We start from the raw sequence: 23,965 nt of genomic DNA, 5'->3' as shown, positions 1-23,965 counted from the left end.
TGCCAGATTCACAAAATGCAATAATTATACGTACGATATGAATGGTTATTTTATCCTACGTAGGAAAATAAAATTTCTTATAAAAGAACTTTGCCTTTAAACATACCTATCGTTTTATTTTTTTAAGGTATGTGTCACTGCTTTCCTTTGTAACTATGCACGATAGAGTATTATACTATAGCATGGGAATTGTTTTAAAATATAATAGTAGTGTTAGTTTGCAGCATAACAAACTAATGGGAAAAAACTCTCGCCAATTTGTTAATTTTCATAACTAATGATAGAAGATAACTTTTTGGTTAGAAATACAATGTTCCATAAACTTTCAGTACAGGTCAAGGTGTAGTATCGTATACCATGTGATAAAGACAAATTACCGTATTTGCAATAATTCTTCTAGGTACTTACCGGAGGAGAAGCAAAGGCCCCCTTCATATCACGTCCTTTAGCACGTTTGTTAAAAGTATAGACTCTTACATTTTGATTTTGCTCCCCCAAACAGTTTTTTTTTCTGATAGCCTGGGTATTTGTACAGTCTAGACCAGTGCTATTCAATCGGGAGTACGCGTACCCCTGGGGTTACTCGAAGATGTTTCTGGGGATACGTAATCCTAAAATAAGGATATTTCTCATATTTATTGAATGATCAGAGTTGGAGAAATATTTTTCTTTCCAATGTACGATTTTCGATGTGCGCGTCTAATATTTCCAAGTAATCGGTTAACATTTATTGTATATGGTCTCAGGCTTTTACACACGCATGAATCCATTTTTTTTCGCCTGTGTAAATCATCCACCAATATATTTGTGTGAACAGGGTTTCTCTGTATTAATAACAGTAAAAACGAAACACAGAAATTGCTTGAATTCAGAATTAGCTCCGATTCTTGTACTTTCGAAAATTCGACAAAAAAAAAAATAGAGGAATTGGCGTCCCAGAAACAACCTCAGCCACATCATTAATAGGTTAGTTCTAAAGTTACTTTCAATTTTTGAATTTTTAACGTCGTCCTCAATGTACGAATTATCAGGAAGATTGAGGGGGAAAATTCTCCTCAGTAGAACTGGATGTCTCCTATATGTTTTGAAATTTCCCATGTTAATTTTTTCGAATGTGCACTTTATCATTCTGTAAATAATCTTTTGATTGACATACTGATTGTCCTTTTGTGGGTTTCTATTGTCCTCCCTTTTTAACCAACAGAGCATGTGTATTAAGTTTACTAAGCTCATTTCGATTTAATTTCTTTTAAATTCCTTCAGGGGTACAAAATTGAATGGCGAACTGTGTCTAGGGGTACGTGTTAAAAAAAGGTTGAATAGCACTGGTCTAAACAGACCGTTAGTGCTATTCTTTTCTTCTGAACAAAAGAGTTGGATTGTTCATGATCTTCACTTGACTTCAGCCCTTTGTACTGAGAATGTGATACTGCAAGACCACTTACGATAATTTTAAATACTGATTTCATTTTCGAATGTGACAATTAAAAGCCAAAACAAGTGTAACGGTAAAGTTTAAAGTCGCCACTAGAAATAATTATATTATTATTTTTTCACTATCTGCAAAATATATTTGGTCTGAGTAATATGATAATGTTCCATTTGGTACAGATGAAATTGAGAGGAGCCTCCAAAAGTAATTTTCAATAATAATTTCTTTATCCTTCTGCAAAATATTTGTACTTAACAACATAGTAATACTCAATTTCGTACAGCTGAACTTGAGGTATTTTTAACTTTTTACTATAATGTATTTTAACAGTGCTGGTTTCATACGATTTGTCCAGGAGTAGGGATGCACACGAGACGAGTCGAGACAGGATTTTCCTGACAAAATTCGAGTCGAGACACGGCTCTTCCAATAGAGAAATATACATTTTTCGAGTCGAGATATCACTTTTTACAGCACATTTTCGAGACGAGACAGCCACAAATCTTGTCTCGTGCGCATCCCTATCCAGGGGGAACTTCAATACGCAGGAGGTTAAAGTAGTAACGCGAAAATACAAGTAACCCTTACTAAGCAAGATCGAAAATTTGTCCTGGGGAAAATTCCGTAGCCCCGGTGAGGGAAATTCCCGTGGATTACTCCTTAATTAATCATTGCACATGTTAACCCCTTATCTTCAAAAAGGTGAAAGATCAGAAGTTGAACTTGTACCGTGCTATTTAATGTGATTGCCTGCACGATATCGGTAATATACAAGGTGCCTCAAAAGTCCGATGAGATAGGGTAACTCTGTAATTTATCAGAGTTACAACAAAATGTAAGAGGAAAACCGCCTCCAAATATGTTTTCTATCTAAAGTGAAGGAATTTTTCTTTTAAATCGGCACCGTTCACCAAAGAGTGCATCAAATAGTTTTGCCAGGAGGATGGATTTGATTCTATATTGTCTCGAAAAGATGCAGCAAAATGTGCTTTCTGTCTTGGAAAGTATATTAGTATCTGTTGGAAGAGTTCTTTCTCGATCGTCTTGTCTCAAGTACAGATCTGTGTGACCGTTTGTGCAATTATAATTAAAGGCGATGCACGTCTGGATATTCTCTAAACCACTGCACAATTTAGACTTATTTTATCTCCTCCAGCGGCTAATCGTGGCAACATTCATGTATTTTGCACGGCACTTCGCTACAATTCACCTGTTTCAAAGAAAGGTTAAAAAAATTCAATATATCAATGTATTTTCCAATATTGATGTGTCCATTACATATAAATGAGGTTACTATGACAACCTTTCCACATTGCATCCCTAGTATTGTGAAGGCCTGAAAATTAAACGAGATTTTGGGTTTAAAAAACAGTTCTTTACGGTTTCGTTTCCAAGCTTGGAAAAAAAGGGAAATTTGTAAATTTTCGAATATTTTACTATATTAAGCTTTTAAAATGAAAACTATGTTATATTTACTAGTGTAGAGTTAAGATAATTGAGTACTCATGTTTCTTGTATTAGAATACACTGAAATAGTGTGACGTCACATCCTTTTCGTTGCCATGGTGATCGCCCTTTATTTTTTCTAAACAAGTTGCCTAAATAACAAAGCACCTAAATGCAAAGCGAAAACAGAGATGAACTATTTTTGAATTGCAAACATTAGAGTGAATGAAATATTTATGTTTCTTTTTAAACATTTCTAATCAATGAAACTAAAACACAAAGAGAAAACAAATGTACTCATCTTGTTCATAATCAGATATTAACCTTAAATAATTCTGGGAAATTTTTGATTCATTAATATAAATATCACAACATTACGTACGTGAACACGATTAATGTTTAACAGTTGTTTAGAATATATTTGTAAACCTTTTATAATTAGATGTTTTCTTATTATACTGTTTCTAAATGCTTTAAAAAAAGAAAGTTGATAGGGAATATAAGAAAATATCTGATCAATATCCACTGATAGTCCGGATTGAAAGTTTCCAAAGGCTTGTTTTTTTCCTTTATTTTGTAATACTGTAGATATTAATATTGTGTATAAGTGGACATAAGAAAAGTAAATGTGTCAATAAAATTAATATTGCTCTAAAAGATTTTTCCCTTTTAAAAATCGTATATTTTTACAGTTTTCCTTGTGCCGACAGTTTGTCAATTTCCACGTTAGGGAGTTTATATTGGGTATAATTGCTTCTTAAGGTGGATTACATGACAATAACTTTTACATTAATTATTTAATATTTGATTTCTACCTTATCACTTAGAGAAGTGGCGCTTTTAGAAATAAATTCCTTAGTTATTAATCTTTCTTTATGAATTTTCTGGATTTTATTCATAGTTTCCTAAACGATTTCCATATTCTAAATCTATACCCTTTCCCACCAACTTTATTAGTCGTTAAAACATAAATTTACAGCCATTATCCTTGTTTGTACTAAACTTTAAAATACACCATTCCCTTCATGCGTTTGTATAGAAAAAAACATGGCGATCACCATGGTAACGGAAAGGAACTGACGTCTTCACTATTTCAGTCTATAGGAAAATTTTGTGGCAACAAATATATGTGCAACATTCATCCAAACACTTTAAAGTTAGCACCGTGATAGAATGGAGTTATGGCTACAAAAGAAACTAAAATATAATTCTAGTTAGCTTAATTAATATAGACGCATTAAAATTACCTTAAGCGATCTTAAGAAGTTCCCACATGATGATATGGAAGTGTTAAAATAACAGGACCAGAAACATTTTAGTTAATATGTTAAATCAAACATTTTATAGAGACATCTTCTTTGTGCTCGTATGTAAAATCCGGAACTTTAAACCCATTAGAAAAAAAAAAAAAACATTTGTCCGGAAATATTGCCAAATACCAGAAAATATAATTTAAAAATTATTTCTTCGCCTCATGCTAGAGCCTTTCTAATTCAAGTGGCGCTGTTTTCGATGTGTATTTTCCCATGCCTCCCTCGAAAGAGGAGGGAGGAGAGTTGCTGTGGGCGAGATCCTTCAACAGTTCTTTCCCCAAAGCAAGGAGAAGGCTTCCTCTATAGGAGGTCGGCGGGAGTGAGGCAAAAGAATGTTTCACTTTTTTTCTAGGGATGGCCAGAACCGGTTCCTGGTGGAACCGTTTTTCGGCTCTGAACGGGTCCGGTCCTAGAAGATCCGGTTCCGGAACCTCTTTTTCGGATCCAGGTCTGGAACCGGTTTCTAAGATGTGGTCCCGAAACCGGTTCTGTAAATCGGATATCCAAGAACCGGTTCCTCCCGCCGCAACCGGAACTTTTTGACCATTCCTACGCTAAACCTGAGCTGCTGGCAGGCTGTGAACAGTGTGCTAGATGAAATGGTGGAAGCGACAGGCAGGCGCTCAGACGACGGGCGCTTGTCTCATTTGGCTAAACAGACTGGGTAACTGGCAAACTCACTGACTAAACAGACAAACTGGTAAACTCATTTGGCTAAACACTCACTGGTGGACCATTTTTTTTCTGAGGGGCGCAAGCGGGTCTGGGCATGGAGGGCACAAGCTCGTGGTTCTCTTTGCAGTATTTTGAAGGTGAACTTTGTGCCTACTTTACGGGTCTTTGGGGGCTTTCGTATCCAGATCTGGAACCGGTTCCTAAGAACCGGGTTTTTATCAGTAAGAAAAGTTGTGGATCGAATTATTGCAGCATTGGGAACACGTGAATATTGGCGCTCGTGATTTGTTTCCGGAACGTGCGAAGTAAGATGCGAGTAATTGTTAGCAAGTAAACATTTATTATATTTCAAGTTCCGCAACTTTTGTTCATTGCATTAAAGTCACGTATTTTGAATGCACAAGTAAGTAGAATATAAAAATAGGTTTATTAGCAAATATTGATAACCTAACGCCTTAAATGTTTGTTAAATTACGCACAAACTATGAAGCGTTTAATTGCGTGGGGTAACTTTGGCCCAACTTTTGTGGTAACATTGGACCAAAGAAAATATGGCAGGTATTTTCGTTTCTCTGCACGTACATTTGTTCGTTTCTCTGTACGGACCTCATAATTTCTCAACTTTACAGCCTCATATCTCCCTTATTTGGCAACACTGATAACCCACCTTTTGCTTATTTTCTTTCACGTTTATGCCAATAGTTTTAATGCCATGAATGATATACGTTCTATTTGAAAAATCTGTAAGTTTGTATTAGGATGGTAAGGTATCGGGTATCGGGTTATCTGCATACATTTTTTTTTATTTTCTAGCTTTTTGCGGCGTTTTGGGGGTATAACTCGGCACACCCTCACCCAGTCACTGCTTGGTATATGTATTATACATAGCGGGTAAAGAAGGCATTTCCGCATCGAGTGATTATCACCACGATAATTAGTGATCCACAATTAGTCATTGTGTCAATTTTCGTAAATATCTAGCTGTCACGGTTTGCATACGTCCCTTGTAAGTGTTGGAAATGGTCCAATGTTAATGGTGAAATTGTGTACAAATGGTGCAATATAATAAGGAAGATTAATCCCCCCACTAGCTTCTAAACGAGGATATTTAACAGTGCCTGAATTGCAAGAATTTTCTTCCAAAATCTGAGCAGTGTGGTACATAAAAATAAAATATTCTACCGCAGTGAAGAATATGGTGCTCTTATTTTTCGATGTTAAGTATTCAGCCACTTAGAGATTTTCATTGAACGATATATTTATTGCCTCTAAATTGAATAAAGTGATTTTACTCTAAGTTTGTAATAACTGTATTTTAAGTAAAGCATACATAAATTTGTAGCGTTCTTTTATAGATGTTTCGCATTCACCCAAGCAGGCCCGTAGCCAGCCCAAAAATTTAGGGGGGGCCCGGTAGAAGTTAGGGGGGGGCCCGACCCAATCATATTATACTTAATCACCACATTATAGTTCATTTGCAAGCCTACCGTGAAACTTTTAGGGGCCAGCCAAAATTTAGGGGGGGCGGCCCCCCTAGCCCCCCCGTGGATACGGGCCTGCACCCAAGTAAAATACAAATATCTTCATTGAACGATAGTTCTCGTTTGATTGAAATTGAGCAAAAACATTGATAATTTCACCAATGTGTTCTTCTCTTCTGTTTCTGAAATACAGTGTTACAATAATGCTTTCGTGTATTAACTTATCATTGTGACAAATAGGCTAAAGTTACCCCAAACATGACAAATCTTGAATGGCATCAAGAAATTGAAACTATAATGATCATTTTTGGTCACATTGATTATTTACTACTTTCAAAAGAAAGCCAAATGTTTGCATTTCAACAAGGAGAAATGTCTTTAAATTACATTCCTAACCTTAGAAGATATTAAAATGAAAATTCTGAAAATTAAAAAAAAAAAAAAAAGTGGGCCAAAGTATACCCAGTTTACGGTATGTGTCTTGTATTGAATTGCATGCTAATGGCCAACCTTTTTTCTAGCTTACTTCAAAGTTGCAAATATCACTTATCATTATGTTAGTTCAAGCCGCTCATGTCTCTAAAGAAACTGGAAGATAGAAAAGAAGAAAAAAAATGATGTGTCGTAGTTGCTATATCTCTCACGAAGCACACTCTTGGGCTCCCAGCTATTCAACTATAATTAAATATTTATTTAGATCTTTGGCTCAGCCCCAACTTGAGATGAAGTAACTGAATAACCTCCACTTCCCTCAAGAATTATACTATTAATTTTTCTTCCAAAATAAAAATAAAATTAAAATTACGAAAACTTCGTATTAACAACCATCTGCTAATATAAATATATATCTATACGTTCATTAATAAATACCTGCTCGTTATGTCTAGGATTGGTTCATATCAAAGAAATTTAAATGAAAAGATCTAGGAATTAAAATGAAGATTAATTATTTATTAGAAATAAAATATTCTAATTTAAGAGGTAGGATAATGACTATAAACGCAGGACGCCACTTCGTCCCCATATGCATCCTAATCTTCTGCTTGCCTTTCCCCAATAACTAATGGAGAAAGGAAGAATTCAAGCTAACTTCTAATTTTCCTAATTAATTATTAAAAATTCTCTCTAATTAAGAAGGGACCTGTGGAAATACGGGTTACAGTAATCAATTAATCCTGGCCCGTACCCCTTACCTTTCAAAGACTGGACCTTGACCCACAGGACACAGTCTGGAATAACCCTGAATCTAGGACTCCAAATTTAAGTCCACAATAGGGAATCTATCTAAATTATATATGTAGGATAGGTTGGTCTATGGGATAGGTTGTCAGCTTCACTCCACGGCTCTGACTAAAGTTCCTTGCACTCAAGGAATGAGGAATTAGGTATAACAATCATCTTACACTTTCCTGCATGAAAGCTGCAATGAGAAAAAATTTAATCATTCACAGCACCTAAATGTGCTAATTAATACATACACAAGGGATCGAATCCAAACGCATTCGGATTCAAATTAAAAGTTCCTCCGCCACTACGACGGAACCAACTCCTAAGTCTGTTCGAGGCGAGCAGCACTCACCTCCGACATAGACCCCATAGGAAGCTTACATTCTTCCACTCTAATCAATCAATAAATGACCCAAGTAGCCTCTGTTATAGGCGCAGGATCAAACTTCTAAAGAACAAACTTAATTCCTAACTCCTATCATTGTCTAACCTATCTCACGGCCAAAACCCAGTTGCTTTAGCGGACATCTGTAATGTAGCAGAATCTCTAACCTGACTACATACAGTAACTAACTAGAGGGTATTCTCTCCAACCTGCACTATTCACTTCCAGTACAGCGGACTGGCTGGTCAAGATCCTATAGTCAAGGACTCCTATAACGCACAGCAACGAAAGATGGGGGAGGCTGCCTTTTTATATGTTTTGGGCTGCTAAAAAAAGTTACAAAAAAATTCCATAAAAATTTTTAACGCCAACAACTCCAATGGAAAATTCCAAGCAAGTAGACAGAATAAAATGGAATTTCACTGCTAGCCTCCTTGACAGGCTTCTAAAAAGGGAAAAGCTAGCATGTAAAAATCAACGTTAGAACTAGCTACACACACATTAGCCACATTTCAATATCGATCATGCGATCCCACTAGTGACATTCATTTTGTTTACCCAGTTTCTTAGTGAGTCTCCATGCACAATTTCAACTTGGCCTCAGTTGTTGCATTCCTATTGGTATGCAACCGTGCACATCATAATGCAACGGTTTGAGAAATGTTATTGGTGAATTGGCAATGGCTTTCATGTTCTTGACGTTAATCCTTACATTGCCGACGCTTTGAACTCACTTTTACTGAGTACAAGTGCATTTCTGGACATTTTTCGTTAAGTGTTTCCACACATGTGAATCACCCTGCTTCGTCTGTTGTGATCTACCGACACTCCAGATATATTTCTAGAGCATTTGAGTACACATTCGCTATACTTAATACTCAGAACGTCACTGTTGGCCAGCATCCGTACCTGGCGATTATGCAACCACGCACAACGGGCATAAAGGTATCCGCCATTTTGTATTTGTTCCAGATATCGACTTAATGCAAACGAATTATTGTTACCTGGTAGAAACCCTATCAATTCATATCCATTTAGACCAATTTTCATTTTGCAGATTATCCGGGACTCCCTACGTTCCTGTAGGGAATCCCTTGCGTGTGCATGGTAGGATTGTGAAACATGCAAAATTCAATACAGCAGGTATGACTTCTTCAGTGAATTTTATCCCCGCCGTCTTTACGTTGGATAGTTTCCGAACTATTGGCGTCCGAAAGTCATTTTCCCACGCTTTCGGCACCTTGTAGATCCGAAACTATGTCCGATAGCCGAAAGTTCAAGAGAACTTTTTTCTTGTCTCTGTGGCAGGATTCACCTCCCAAGAGTTGTAACACTTATTTTGCAACACCCGATATATATATCGTGTGTTTATGAACTATACCGACAACTTTAAGAGGTGATTCCTCACATCAAAATAAGAGAAAAAGTTCATATGGACCCATGGCGAAAACTGCACAGTTTCAGAGCTAGGGCTGTCCGAAATCGCGAAAAAGCCAAATTTTAAGAGGCCCTATTTCGAATCCTAGAAACTGTGGATGGTGGTCCTTATCAGCGTGAGGGAAGTCACGCATATGCAATCCAAAAATGCATATTTCATTAATGTTCAATTAATGTACAGATTATTCCCTGCAGGGTGAAATTCCCAAGCATGAAATCAACCGAATTTTGAGATATGCTCTGACTTTATGATTGGTCCAAAGTAGGCAAACGATAAGCCTTGATAGCAGAGAACATGGAATCCTTTGGTGCGATGTGGGAAGTGTTAAGGATCGTCAGCAGCACGGTCTCTCGTACTCGGGAAAACGCATGGTGCGATGTTTTCTTTCACGCATATAAGTGAAGAAAACCTGAAATATAGCGTGACGAAATACATATTATCACACGTTATTCCAAATACAAAGAAACATGGAGCTGTCGGTTTCTAACACTTCTGCCTTTCCTCGGAACCATTGAATGTCCATTGTTGTCAAGGTTTACCTCCTGCGTACTTTGGACTCTTCTTGAAATCAGGCTATATCTGAAAACTCTATTGAAAACATATCTGAGAATTATACCATGTGGGGAATACCCTCTACACCTATTGACAATTGATGAAATATGCACTTTTGGATTGTGTATGCGTGGCTTTCTTTACGCTGATAAGAACCACCATCCACAGTTTCTGGAATTCGAAATAGGGCCTATTGAAATTTAGGCTTTTCGCGATTTTGGACAGCTCTAGCTCTGAAACTATTTACTTTGCGCCATGGGTCCAAATGAACTTTTCCTCTTATTTCGATGTGACGAATCACCTCTTAAAGTTTGTCGATATAGTTCATTAACACCCTGTATATATATATATATACAGATGGTGATCAGAAAAATGGAAACACCTGTAGTTGGCACGTCAGATGTATGGGTAGGCAGTGGTGTCGTGGCGCCCGCAGCGCCGGACCGCTGGTGGTGGTGTGTTAGGTCGGTCTCCATACTACGTCAGGCGCAGTGGAACAGCAGTGTCCAGTGGCTGCAGCAGACGGAGGTAGTGTAAAATGGGAGACCTCTCAGATTTTAAAAGAGGGCAAATTGTTGGTGCGCGCTTATGTGGAGTGACTGTGACGGCAGTAGCTACTGTGTTAGGTGTGTCGCGTGGGACAGTGTCGAAGATGATGACGGCCTACACAACACACGGGAAAACCACATCGGGGAAGCGGAACAATGGGCGGAAGAAAATCATGAGTGACAGGTCACGCCGAGTATTAAAGCGCATTGTCACGCAGAACCGTCGTGCCACTGCGGAGCAAGTGACGGAGGAACTCAATCAGCACCTCCCCCACCCTGTTTCGACAATCACAGTCCGCCGCGAATTACATGACATGAACTTACGGGATCGTGTTGCACGGGCCAAACCGCTCATCAGGGACCATAACGCTTTCGCACGCCGCAAATGGTGCCGCGACCATGCAACTTGGACCGTTGAGGACTGGAAACGTGTGATATGGTCGGATGAGTCATCCTTCACCCTATTCCCAACCACGGGCCGTGTTTATGTGTGGAGAACGCCCAAAGAAGCTTATGATCTGCAGTGTCTCCGCCCAACTGTGAAACATGGCGGCGGCTCGGTGATGCTGTGGGCCGCCATATCATGGTTTTCATTGGGTCCTGTGGTCATACTTAACGGACGAATCATTGCCAACGATTATGTCGCAATTTTAGGAGACCACTTGCATCCTATGGTCCGGATGTTGTTCCCGGACAATGACGCCATCTCCCAGGATGATAATGCACCGATTCACACAACTGGCGTTGTTGCAACGTGGTTTGAGGAACGTCGGGATGAAGTTCAACACCTCCCCTGGCCCGCCCAATCCCCAGATCTCAACATAATTGAACATCTGTGGTCCGTCTTGGAAACACGACTCCGGCGACGATTTCCACCTCCATCCTCTCTCACAGAACTGGCCGATGCCCTGCACGAGGAATGGTGTAAAATTCCACTTGCTACCATTCACGACCTTTACGTTTCCATCCCACGTCGCATCAAGGCTGTTCTGAAGGCGAAAGGTGGCCCGACACCATATTAATCTGGTAAGTTGCAATTTCGTTCAGGTGTTTCCATTTTTCTGATCACCATCTGTATATGTATATATATAGTTATATAATAGACCCTATATAATAGTTCCTTCCCCTCCCCTAAGTTGCAGGGCTGAATTTGGATTTAAGCGACATCGGAAGTGTCATTGTTCATCTCAGCGACCCCGAAAACTATGGATTCGACACTAATATTGGCCATTTTCGATCATTTTTATATATCTCCTCCTCTCCCCTATGGTGTACCGCCAAAATAAAATTATAAAGACCATCCCACGTCCGAAACTTTCTATATTGAAAATTTGATGGAGATCGGTTGGGTGGTTCAAGAGTTATAAAGTAACTTTCATTTATATATACATAGATTAACATGTTATTTTGAGCAGAATTTATCTTACACTTAACAATAATAAACGCTGTTGTATATATAGTGCAAATGAAGCGCGAAACAAAGACATAAATTAAAACCAACCGAACGGCATTTTCCTTTCAGCAGAATCTTGGTTACCTTGAGAGAGGATGAAATGGTGTAGAATGTATTATTCTTTAAGGAGATAAAAATCTCCTCCAATGAAAACTATGGGAAATTCTATTTCAGACGAGTTCTTTGACGTGCGCTCCACAACACAAACTGAGACAGAAAGAGAACAAAATTTCCCGCGTTACGGGAAAAGACGCGTATCCACTATCAACATTTTCGTTTCCGATTTCCTATGTTGGATTACTTTATTACGAGCTTTTGTCATACCATTTATGCTACTTACCAAGGGCGCCGATATCTCTGTAAATTGTGGGGGAGGGCATTCAGATGCAGAAAGCATATATGAGAATTTTAAAACAAATTGCATTCAAATTATGCCAAATATTGTAAATTTGCAAATACAGTAAGGGGGGTCCATATGAACTTTGGGGGGTCCATATGAACTCCTTGCTACTTACTCAAATGTAGTCTCAAAAGTTGGGTGTTACTAAAATATTCGTTCAAAACTTGGACTTTTTTTTTTTTTTTTAATATTCACTCAAAATTTGGATTTTATTCAAATATTCGCTCAAAACTTGGATTTCAGTTAAGTATACGCTCAATAACATGAAAAACTGATTGATTGGAGCAGGACTCGAATCGAGATTTCCTCTATACCGTGCCGATGCATTAACCTCTACGCCAACCAGTCCGCTTCCCAGAACAGCCAAACACGATATGCTGGAGATCCCAAGTTCGAGTCCCGGTTCGGTCAATTACTTTTCCACTTTTTGTACTCACACATTGAATTTACACTTACAGAGGATTTGGCGTGTAAAAATAAGTTTAAATCGATTGTTTCCTCTTGTGATTAATATATTAGCTGAATAGTTGTATTTAGTCAAATATTTACTCAAAACTCGGATTTTAGTCAAATATCTCCTTAAACTTGGATATTTTTTCGAATATAATTCAGTTATAAGTTCAATTACTCGCAAGACGAGATATTTATAAGTCGAGATACCATTGTATATACAGGATGGCCAATAAATCAGTTTTAAAAATGAATTTTTAATGTAAAAGTGAAGCACAAACCAAAAATGACAGATAAAATTTGGTTTTCATGGTCTCAACATCAACCTTTTCTGCATCCCTGTAGGCTTGATTTAGATATTTCGTACTCATTGGACGCTTTTCTTGTTGATTTTATTGGTGATTGTACAAAACATGGCACAACAATATTTACATTCTCTTCTGTATAAACTGATTCTGGTCTACCTGCACGAGGATGTTCCCTTAATGACCCGGACTGTTCAAATCTTTTATTCAGTTTTTGAATATTTTCGAAAGATGTGGTGCAACGTTTGGAAAACAATTGACAAACAATTCAACATCACTGTTGTTATGGTCACGTTTTCACCATATTTGCTGTATAAAAACACGCAATTCTATAGATAGCCTTGTATTCATTGCTTCCCAACTAACTAGCGCTAATAGGTAACTAGAGGTCACATAAACAACAACTTTAGTTCACACGTAAGTGTCATCACTGATAGTGTCAACTGAATTATGAGAGCAACTGCTCTAGTCAAATTGCTACTATGCTTGCTAAACCAGAGTTTCATAATTGCTAATACCAACTGATTCATAGGCCAAATAGTATTAGCAGGAAGGCATTCTAAAGAAATAGAAAATGAAACAGCATGTGTTTATATAGTATGGCAACTCTATATTGTCAAACATTTAAAAACATTTAATCATATGGACATTCAATGTAACAGTACTTGTACTATGTGATAACACATATGTTCTTGTACTCAATTCTTTATTTTTTTATTTTCGAAAAAAAAAATCGTTTTTGTCCTTTTTTGACCAAGATTTGTTTTAAAAAACTGTTTTCTTTATTTTTTTTTTTTTTATTAACATGTGAGCGCTTTGGCAAGAAAACTAATGTGAATTGAAGTGTATTGCTAGCATTACTGAGAAAAATTTGTAAAAGCCTTTCATTTAAGGTCGATAATGTTAAGCAGCTTTTAGCTCTCAAAATTGGCAAAAACGCAGTTATTAAGATTTTTTTTTCTTTTATTAACATTTATTTTCATCATTACTTTTTCCTTACATAGCTTTAAGCTTGCAATAAATTTTTAACCTCGTTAAGTTGGTTTCAGTTTTTCGTGCGTATGCAGTTTTCATGTTGCAAAGTGACATACTGTTAGTCGTTAGAACTCTTGCCATCAGTGCAATGTTTAGGTTTATGCAAGTTGTTGCTTCTTAGGCTTGTCTAGATCAATAATTTTATTTATCATCTGTTACATCAGAGAACAGGCCATCTAATATACTGATTTAACAAAAGAATAAAAAGATAGTTAAAAAAATAATAATCAAGAACTATAGGCCAGTAAATGAGAATTACAGTTGTGCTTTTTCCAGCTTATTTTTTAGAAGGTTTGAAAATCTTAATACATCACAGTTTCCGTTAAAATGTGTCATTATTCTCGCAATATGTTCAATTTGGAGGCAGTTCTTACATGAAAAAACAGACAACAAAAATAGCACAATCTGTTATACGGTTAATCTGCTTACTGACTCAAATTGAATATTGAGGCCTGGGTTCGATTCCCGGCGGAAGCTCATGTGGTTCGGATTCCACGTTAATCAGTAGGTCCACGTCTCATATAGCCTCGTTGCTGAAAGGGACGCTAAACTAAAATCAACTCAACTCAAATTGAATACTAATGGTCATTAATCTCATCACGCCTTTAACACTTTTCTGATCTGTATTTTATACTACTATTTGGTATGGCAATTACGGAACACCCAATTAAAAGGAAATAAGTAACACATGTTTATTTAAGAACTTAAATATGTATAAAGTCAATTTAAAAAAAAAAAAGATTCGTATACAAGTTTTTCCCTTGGAACGAAATTTTTACAACACACGAGCGATATAAAAACGTTAAGTTAGGTGTAATTCACTCATCATTCGTTCCCAGACGAATAATATCGCTATATGTTGCATGCGAAGTGTGAAATGTAATCACCTATTACAAACATGAACCAAAAACTAGTAATTGTCTATTACCATGTATTATGGGCTATCGCGTTAAACGGATATTAATATGACTTGTATTTTTAAAAGGTTGGCTGGTTGCTTTTACTTTAACGTAGTTTCAGCACCGACATGGGGTCTAATTATACGTAATCTCTCCGAGAATCGAATCTCAGTCTCCCGCAACACTCTCGTTTGCAATTTGCTATGTTGAATTACTTTATTACGAGAGTTTGTCATACCTTTTATGCTACTTACTCAAATATTCGCTCAAAAGTTGGGTGTTACTAAAATATTCATTCAAAACTTGAATTTTCTTTCGAATATTCACTTAAAATTTGGATTTTAGTCAAATGATCGCTCAAAACTTTGATTTTAATCAAGTACTCCCTCAATAGTTGTATTTTAGCCAAGTATTCGCTCAAAACTTGGATTTTAGACACGTATTAGCTCCAAAGTTTGACTTTAGTCAAAAATTCAATCAAAAGCTAGTTTTAGTCAAATATTCGCTCAAATCTTGGATTTTAGTCACGTATTCGCTCAAAAGTTGGGCTTTAGTCAAAACTTCAATCGAAAGTTAGATTTTTAATCAAATAATCACTCAAAACTTCGATTTTAGTTAAATATCCGCAACAAACGTAACAGTACTAACCATTTAATCATATGAAAACTTACATACAGGTTGCGAAAGATTGAAAATCATTGATCTAGACAGAAAGGCAAGTCATACTTTTCATATGACTCTTCTCAGCAAATGTCTGAATACAGCCAGTTAACTTGCTACAAACTGTGAGTATAAACTTACTGCAAGCTTAATCGACTAACAATAGATGTCTTAAAGGGACTATAATCATATAGTAAGACAGTAAAACTTGGGCCCATTTCTCTTATTTTACATAACAATCAACTTACAATACTCTGTTACTATATACTATCTATTTGCTTTCCTTTTTCTTGTTTCAGTAAACCTGTTACACGTGTAACTTCTTGCCTTGATAAAAGATAGTTGTTGTAGCCATCTTGAGCTTGCAAATTCACATAGTAACAAATTCCAATGCTCTTATTCCTTTCATACAGAAACACAAACACACTCGTTTTTCTTTAAGTAGGTGTTACATTAGTCACCAATATATGATCACATTCTTTTTACCTTGATAATAATACGCTTAGCAAATTCCTTACAAGTCACATTATTAAGTTTAAGTTTACTTTGTTTACCTTACGTGCTTAGTTGTCACAATTGTTTCCTCTTTTATGTAATTATTTATTTGATAAGTTTGAGGTATGTGATCCAAATTCTTATTCATTCTTTCACTAAAACTATATCGCTGTCTTCATAGAAAAATTTACTTAGTATGCAAGTACAATCATGTTTAAAAGCACTCTAATCTTCGACTACATTTTATAGTTTTTTCCTTGTTTGTATACAAAAAAGTTTTACTCGTATAATAAAAGTTCGGGAAGGCCATAAATAACATAACTTCGTATATTTCTGGCTAAAAATGTCCTGATGCAATAGTCCATAGGGGGACAGGATTCATCAGTAGGCTTGGCTCTGGAGTAATGTGTGGTCAGCATATTGACTCACCTCGCCGTTAACTGTGGCTTTCTAGACCGGAGTTCGCTACTTCTTTCTTTCAAATAACTCCTCAATTTCCCTCACGATACTGGGTGAACGCCTCAGTGCCAACGTGTGGTAACCCATCTTTCCTCTGACTAGACCCAATACTGCGTGTTTTCGCTCATCTTATGACAAGCGGTATGCCAATACGGCTAGAGAGTTGACAAACGCTTTGTCAGCCGAGATTTTAAAAGTATTTTTTGAATGTACACACTTTTTAAAACAACATTATACAAAATATGAAAATTATATAATATAAGATAATCATCAACCACTTACTACTGTCATTTCTTGTCGCTTTACCTTCTTTTCTCTCTTTTATTTTTATTTGATAACCGTCACTATCAGCATGACGTAGTAACTTTTATTTTATGAAACACTGCATATGCCTATATCGTAAGTATCTTCTGAAAAATACGATACTTATCTGAACCCACATAAGAAATCACTATTCATAAATTTAGTGTATTAGTGAACATAAACTAGTTAATATGCACTAGTAAACACGAACTAGTAAATATGCACTAGTAAACATGAACAGGTGAATATACACTAGTGAACACAAACTAGTTAATATGCACTAATAGAAATGAACTGATGAACACACACTAGTAAACATGAACTTGTGAATATACACTAGTAGACATGAACTGGTGAATATGCACTAGTAAACATGAACTAATGAATATGCACCAGTAAACATGAACACAAGTATTTTCGGACCTGCTGTTAGTTGCCAAACATAAAAAGGAAGATAAGTGGAAACATAACAGGATATATATCCGTGATAAGAGTTATATCGCCATAATTTATTTTCTTTATTTACTGAAGTTTACTATAATTTTTCAGCAGCAAGGTTATATGCCACGTAAACCTACATTTAAGGTGGAATCCGAACCACCGTAATGCGCTGAAGTCTAGAAGCCCTCCCAGCAGAAACCAAACCTAGGACCATGTACGCTATAAATCAAACGATGTTGTACTTCAAAGAACTATTTTCATTTCAAAAATACAGCAAACAAAATTTTAAATGTGTTAAATCTTGTTTTCGTTTTAAATATTCTTTTCAAACGAGCCTACACAAATTAATGTTTAATTTTACCTGAAAATAAGTTTTTAAACTTTATATATAGTAGTTAAGTAGAAAGAAACAATTGCAACAATTAATCCGTAAGGTAACTATGCCAGATTGTCATTTGTCTCACTATATTTTCAATAGTTTTGAATATGCAATATTGGTCTTTCTACTAGGATACAAAATAATATTTATCATAAACAAATAGTTATAAATTCATCATTTATAGAATAAAATCATGAAAATATAAATTAATAAAGCAACAACTGCATGCACTTGATGATTTTCTGAAAATCTATTGTATATGAACCAGGGGCAACTTGATGGAACACGCGAATAAATACAGACAGCTCCAAATCTGAGAAAAATTTAAGTAACTGTTCACCAGATATTGTAAAGCACTTTTTTTTTTTTTTTTTTTTTTTTTTTAATTTACTCTATCAGAATCAACTACTTTTAAGAAAGCATTCTTCTACTATCCAAAACTTTTCTTTTTCTAGATTTTCTATTCTACATTTCACTTGTCAAAATGAGAATCTTATGGATTATTAGAAGTTCTACGCTCATTGCGTTTTGCATTCTCCATAGGATGATGTTTCATTCCTCATGTATAATATACTGTATTTCTCTGTATTGACTTTTCTAATACTTTCATTTACACTATCTTATATTTTGTTATAATAACAGTATACGAAAAGAAAATAGAAAGCACAATAATTCTGAACTAATTACTAATTTCTGAAGTTTACCTCAAGTATCATTATCATGAACATAGTTTTCAATAAAAGGAACGACCAGATTTTTGTTGTAAATGAAATATATTTATACCAAGCAAAAGAAACGAGTCTTTAATGAAATATGCATTTATTATAATCTATTTCACTTATGTATGGTATTTCAAAAGTTATGAACAAACTTTTGAAAGGTGATTCCTTATGTCATATTGAGAACTTTGATTTAATTTAGAATCAAAATAATAATTGAGAGTTGAAGAAGTTAAGATAAGAACATAACAAAAGTTTGCACTAAACAATTTAATTTGAAAACTTTAAGCGCGAGGGATGGTTGTAGAAGAAGGATAGAGGATAATATTATGTGACATATTCAAAGCCATCTCTCACTTTGGAATGACTTGAGTTTTATTAAATGTGAACGAAGTTATTTGACAGAAGTCATAGAATTGATTAAGAAAACCATTGGTGCAAAATTTGGTACACTTAACGAGTTATCCTTCACGTTGTGTAAGGAACCAACAGCCCGTGCAAACAGTGCACTTTTTTAAGAGAAGTCACATCGGTAAAAAATAAATAAATAAATAAATATATATATAAAAAAAGGGAAGAAATTTTCATGGAGCTACAGAAAGCTGTAGATAAAAATTAGTAAATTAGGGAAGCATTTCTTCCCTTAGGTTGTAGCGAAGACCTAACAGAAGAAAGTTTCACACAGTTTCAGAAAGCTTTATTCTTTTAGATTGTAGCGAAGATCTAAGGGAAGAAAGTTTCATACAGCTTCAGAAAGCTTTATCCCCTTAGATTATAGCGAAGATCTAAGAAAAGTTTCATACAGCTTCAGAAAGCTGTATACAAGAATTAGTACATAGGTGGAATTTCTTCCTGCAGCTTGTACGATAAAATAATTTACCGATTTTTATCGATGTGATTTCCTCCAGAGCTACAATCATTTTTTTACAAAATTGTATTGGTACTTTTTCGTTATTAACTATTGCAGTTCACCCATTAGATTCAAATATATATATAAACGACTCATTACTGCATTAAAGACCTCTTCTGCTAACTATAAGTATTTTATTTGGAATTCGATATGGTTCTTTTAGAAACTATGTGTTTTTTAATTAAAATATGTAAGCAATATAAAATAATAACTAATTGTGTTGATTTGATAAAAAATAACATTGAAAAATGCTTTATGTAAAGTAGAAGTTGAGAATGAACTAAATAAACTTTCAAAAAAAACATAGTTTATATTCAAGTTAATGTAACACATAGCCTTACAATACATAAAAGGAATTGAGTTTTGTTTACAAATAAATTGCGTGATACATTATATAAATATTACATTTTTAATTCTTTCGGAACCATTTTTTCTTTCTTTTCATTTCAATACATCCTCCATACTTGTTAATGCCTTCTATGAAGTATTGGCAATCACACAATATAAACAGACAAAAGTTTTTTTGAAGTTTTAGTTTTATCTATATAAGTGACTATACTGTACAGCTGACAGAAATTTTAATTTAAAATCTGAAAGTATATTATCTATTATAACCTGGGAAAGTGACGTCGTCATTTCCTTCTCGTTACCACGGTGACTTTCAGTTTTGTTTCTAACTAAAGACATGTTATATGGATGTCGCAACAATTTACAGTGTTTTATATACACAGTAACAACGAATTACTATGTGTAATCCACTATTACTTTGACGAGTACAAACTTATATGTATATACAAGGAATGTTTACAATTCTTATTTTTTGTTAAGAGTTGTTGCAAAGACCATAAAGTGTTTGTTTAGAAGCAAAAACACTGTCGTTGTCACAGCCACCAAACAAAAGTATGGTGCCACGTTTCCAATCTAATCTCGATGTTACTTTGACAGTGCTACTTAATACAAATTAATTTCAAAATCTTCACATTAATCTCGTTCCTACAAAATTCAGTTTCAGTCTACAGCGTTGTTATCAAACAATTCATATCTAATACTTGAGATTTTCATGTGTTCTATTTGATTTTAAATTTACTACGTTTCGAAAAATATAACTGTCTCTGTAGCCGGAGCTGTTCTTCTCCAAAACTCATTAAGATATATATATATATCAAACAAACTTTTGGAATAATATTCTAGAGAGTTATGGCAACTATAATATTTTACAATAAATAGTCTCGGGTTTCTTGACTGATCGTAGGAGTGGATCATCTCTGAAAATTAAAATATGTCAGTAGAAAAGAAGCTAAAAAATATTATCTATATCTCCTCTCCGTATCATGCATCTTGAATGTTGGGTCTTCTTCGAAAGCAACATTAATTTCTTTTACATATAAGCATCATATAACTTAAACTAAATATAAGGCTAAAATTCCGAACAAATAACATTCTACAATATTGTATCAAAAGTAATCTGCCACTATTTTATATAATAAATTTCCTCCATATATTTGAATGATGAAATTGATGAAGACGTTTAAAGATTGTAAGACATACTTTTCACATATGAAAATAGGTTAAAATTATTCACAGCGTGGAAATAAGTATATCTCTTTTTTAGTTTGTATATTGCTCTCGTAAACTAGTGGTAGAGCGTTCACCTCTGGTGCTTGGGGTCCCGGGTTCGATCCCAGCCCCCGCCAAGTGAACTTTGTGGTGGACAAACACCGCGCTCGTGGGTTTTCTCGGGGTTCTCCCGTTTCCTCCCACTTTCTTCATTCCACCATTTCTCTCATCATCACCGTCTCCTTTAGCCTAACCGGCATAACCGTGGGACGTAAAACTTAAAGATTTCATTTCATTTTCTGATATATATATATATATGTATGTATTACATGTACTGGTATATATTACAATAAAATTGGTGTGTATATGTATAAATTTCGTTATCTGACGAATCTTATTCATGTTCTTTACTTGATACAACATGTATAATTGTAAAGACAAAAATAAAATAATGTAAATGTCTTGTAATAAACAATTATTCATCTAGCCAAAGAATGGTTTGAAAAAAAAAAAAAAGCCAAAATACACAAACAATGTCCATTCATCAATTTCTTATCTTACTAGCTTCTCAATGGGACAATTATAACTAAATAAAATATTTAAACAATGCAATTGTTGAACCAACAGCAACAAATTGTTTGAACTTAATAGTTATGTATGTTCTATTGCTACAATGAAAAGTGTTTAAAATTATTCCCTTAACATAACATTGAATAATTAAACAATTAACAAAAAAAATGTAAATATTTTAATTAGTTTTAACATTTCGGACGACGTAAATAGTTATAGTTTTCGAAACGTATGTAGAATTGATATTAAAATTAAATAAAACGCAAACAGAATGACAAAAATAAATCATTTTTTAACGTGTTTATCTCCAGGAAAATTTTACAAAGTAGATATTTATATGTATATTACAGATATCTACTTATCTACTTTCTATTCCTTAATTGTAAGTATAGATATCAGGATCCACTGAACTTAAACTATTTCCTTTCTAAAAGAAAGGAAAAAAAAGTACGTACAGTATAACAATAACAAGTATCTTGAACATAACAATGTTCTATTTCAATGCCATTTGGAAACATAGTGAGACATAAATATTTCCGTTATTTCACAAATACAGTTCTTCTTTTGTTGATTTGTATTATTTAGAACGGTAAGGAATTTAAAACACATGTATCATCAGTACGAATTCTTCCAATAATATTCATTATACATTATTAATATATATTTTCCATTTTATTTCACTTTTCCTAAATATCTAAAAGGTAATAAAATAAAGGAGTCATTGGCAAATTTCGGAAACAAGTTATCACAGTCAATGACGACCCATATCTCTTCTGGTTTTTAAAGTTCAATTATTATTTCTTATTATAATATATATATATATATGTATATATATGTATTCAAGTTAAATCTTATGTAATACTTTATATAAAAATTTATTGTGATGGTTCTCTTCTTATATAGTTTATGCGGTCACTTTTACTTCCCTGAAACAATCACTTATCGTTTGAAAGAAACCAGTTGCACTCTTCAACCACAAAATATAAGCTTTTTCACAATATTTGTAAGTTTCTTTTTTTTTCTAATGATTTTGAAAGTTTCACTTCTCTTGCAGTCAATGTGGATGAGAGGCAAGGCTAGTTATTTATATAATTATAATATTAATAATAATTATTATTATTATAACACTGATACTGCAGTTTTTGTGTGCATTTAACAATTGCGTTGTTCAGAAACAAATAACAGTCACTCTGATACGCAGCAACATAATACAAGGACGCCATTTCTTTCATTTTTTTTCTTTTTAGAAAAAAAAAAGACTGTTTTGTCCTTATTACTTTCTGGCGTGAAAATCCGTAATATTCATTACGTTTGTGTACATATGTGAACCTTCTTTCCTTGGAGGAAATAAAAATACAAAATCACTCGGAAACATATATACATGTTTCGGTGCAGTTTCTTTCAGTTTTCTTTCATCTTCCATACTAATCGCTTAGTGAACCATATTATTAAGAATATCACTAGCATTGATACTTTTTATGATGCGTTCTGACATGTGTTACGCACTGCGCGTTAAACACTGACTAAATTCAGAGTCTATCTCTCTGTTTGTTGAATGGAACAATTATTAAAAAGAAATAAATGTGACAGAAACCTTATTTTTCTGTTTATAACACAGATTCCAGCTGTTTAACTTCTTCCGTTGATGGCGGTGACGGCTCTGTTTCAACAATGCCAGGTATTTGATCCTCTTCATTCTCATCAATACGGTCCAATATTTCAGGCATTGGAGACATGATTTCTTTGGTTGTACGCTTTCTGATTACCGGCGCTAAGAAACTTATCAACGCAGAAATAACGAGAAATCCACCAGCCATGTAAAATGAAATATTGTATGATTTTGTGGCATCGTATACCGCACCTGTAAAAGAGATAAGTTTAAATTATTCTATTTTGATATTTAATATGTTCAATATTCGTTCTTAACATTCAATATCACCACCACATGACAGACGAAATATGAAGAATTATATATCTGACAAATGCATGCAATGAACGATCTTTTTACAACTCTTAACTTTTACTATAAGAGAAATTACGTTGAATTTCAAGAAGTGCAAATATGAAACTGGACTAAGAATCAAATCCAGGTCTCGGATTTCTTTGCCAGTGCGTTAACTTCTAAACTGCTCAGGCCGACTCTAGGCCATCCATACTCTACACCAGTAGTTCCCAACCTTTATTTGACCGACGATATACAGGATGTTTCAAAAGTCCCTTACCACCCCTTCTAAAATTCTTACGGATGTATTTATATTGAACTTGATGTAGGAAATATACAATACGCCTAGGGGCAAACTTTTTGGATAATGGTTCACGGACGGCCGCCATCTTGAATTTCATTTTTCTATTTCAAACGACAGTTCACATGACCCATCTATCATTTAAAATAAAAAAATTGAAATTCAAGATAGCGGCCGTCTGCGCAACATC

The 23,965-nt window shown here is 34.8% G+C and overlaps 1 protein-coding gene across 2 annotated transcripts in view; it reads right to left on the bottom strand.

The window, feature by feature from the left end:
* Positions 1-13,694: 13,694 nt before the first annotated feature.
* LOC145685782 (uncharacterized) overlaps positions 13,695-23,965 on the bottom strand; it is a 296,487-nt gene continuing 286,216 nt past the window's right edge. For both annotated transcript variants that reach the window (XM_081758309.1, XM_081758308.1), the window contains exon 10: positions 13,695-23,393. In XM_081758309.1, coding sequence (XP_081614435.1) covers positions 23,140-23,393 — 254 coding nt within the window. In that variant the 3' untranslated portion in view covers positions 13,695-23,139. The remainder of the gene's footprint in view (positions 23,394-23,965) is intronic.

This window comes from Thermobia domestica, chromosome 5 (genome assembly GCF_964235325.1).
Source record: "Thermobia domestica chromosome 5, izTheDome1.hap1.1, whole genome shotgun sequence".
Lineage (NCBI taxonomy): Eukaryota > Metazoa > Arthropoda > Insecta > Zygentoma > Lepismatidae > Thermobia > Thermobia domestica.
The sequence above is the reverse complement of the archived record's forward strand: the minus strand, read 5'-3'. Positions and strand labels throughout refer to the sequence as shown.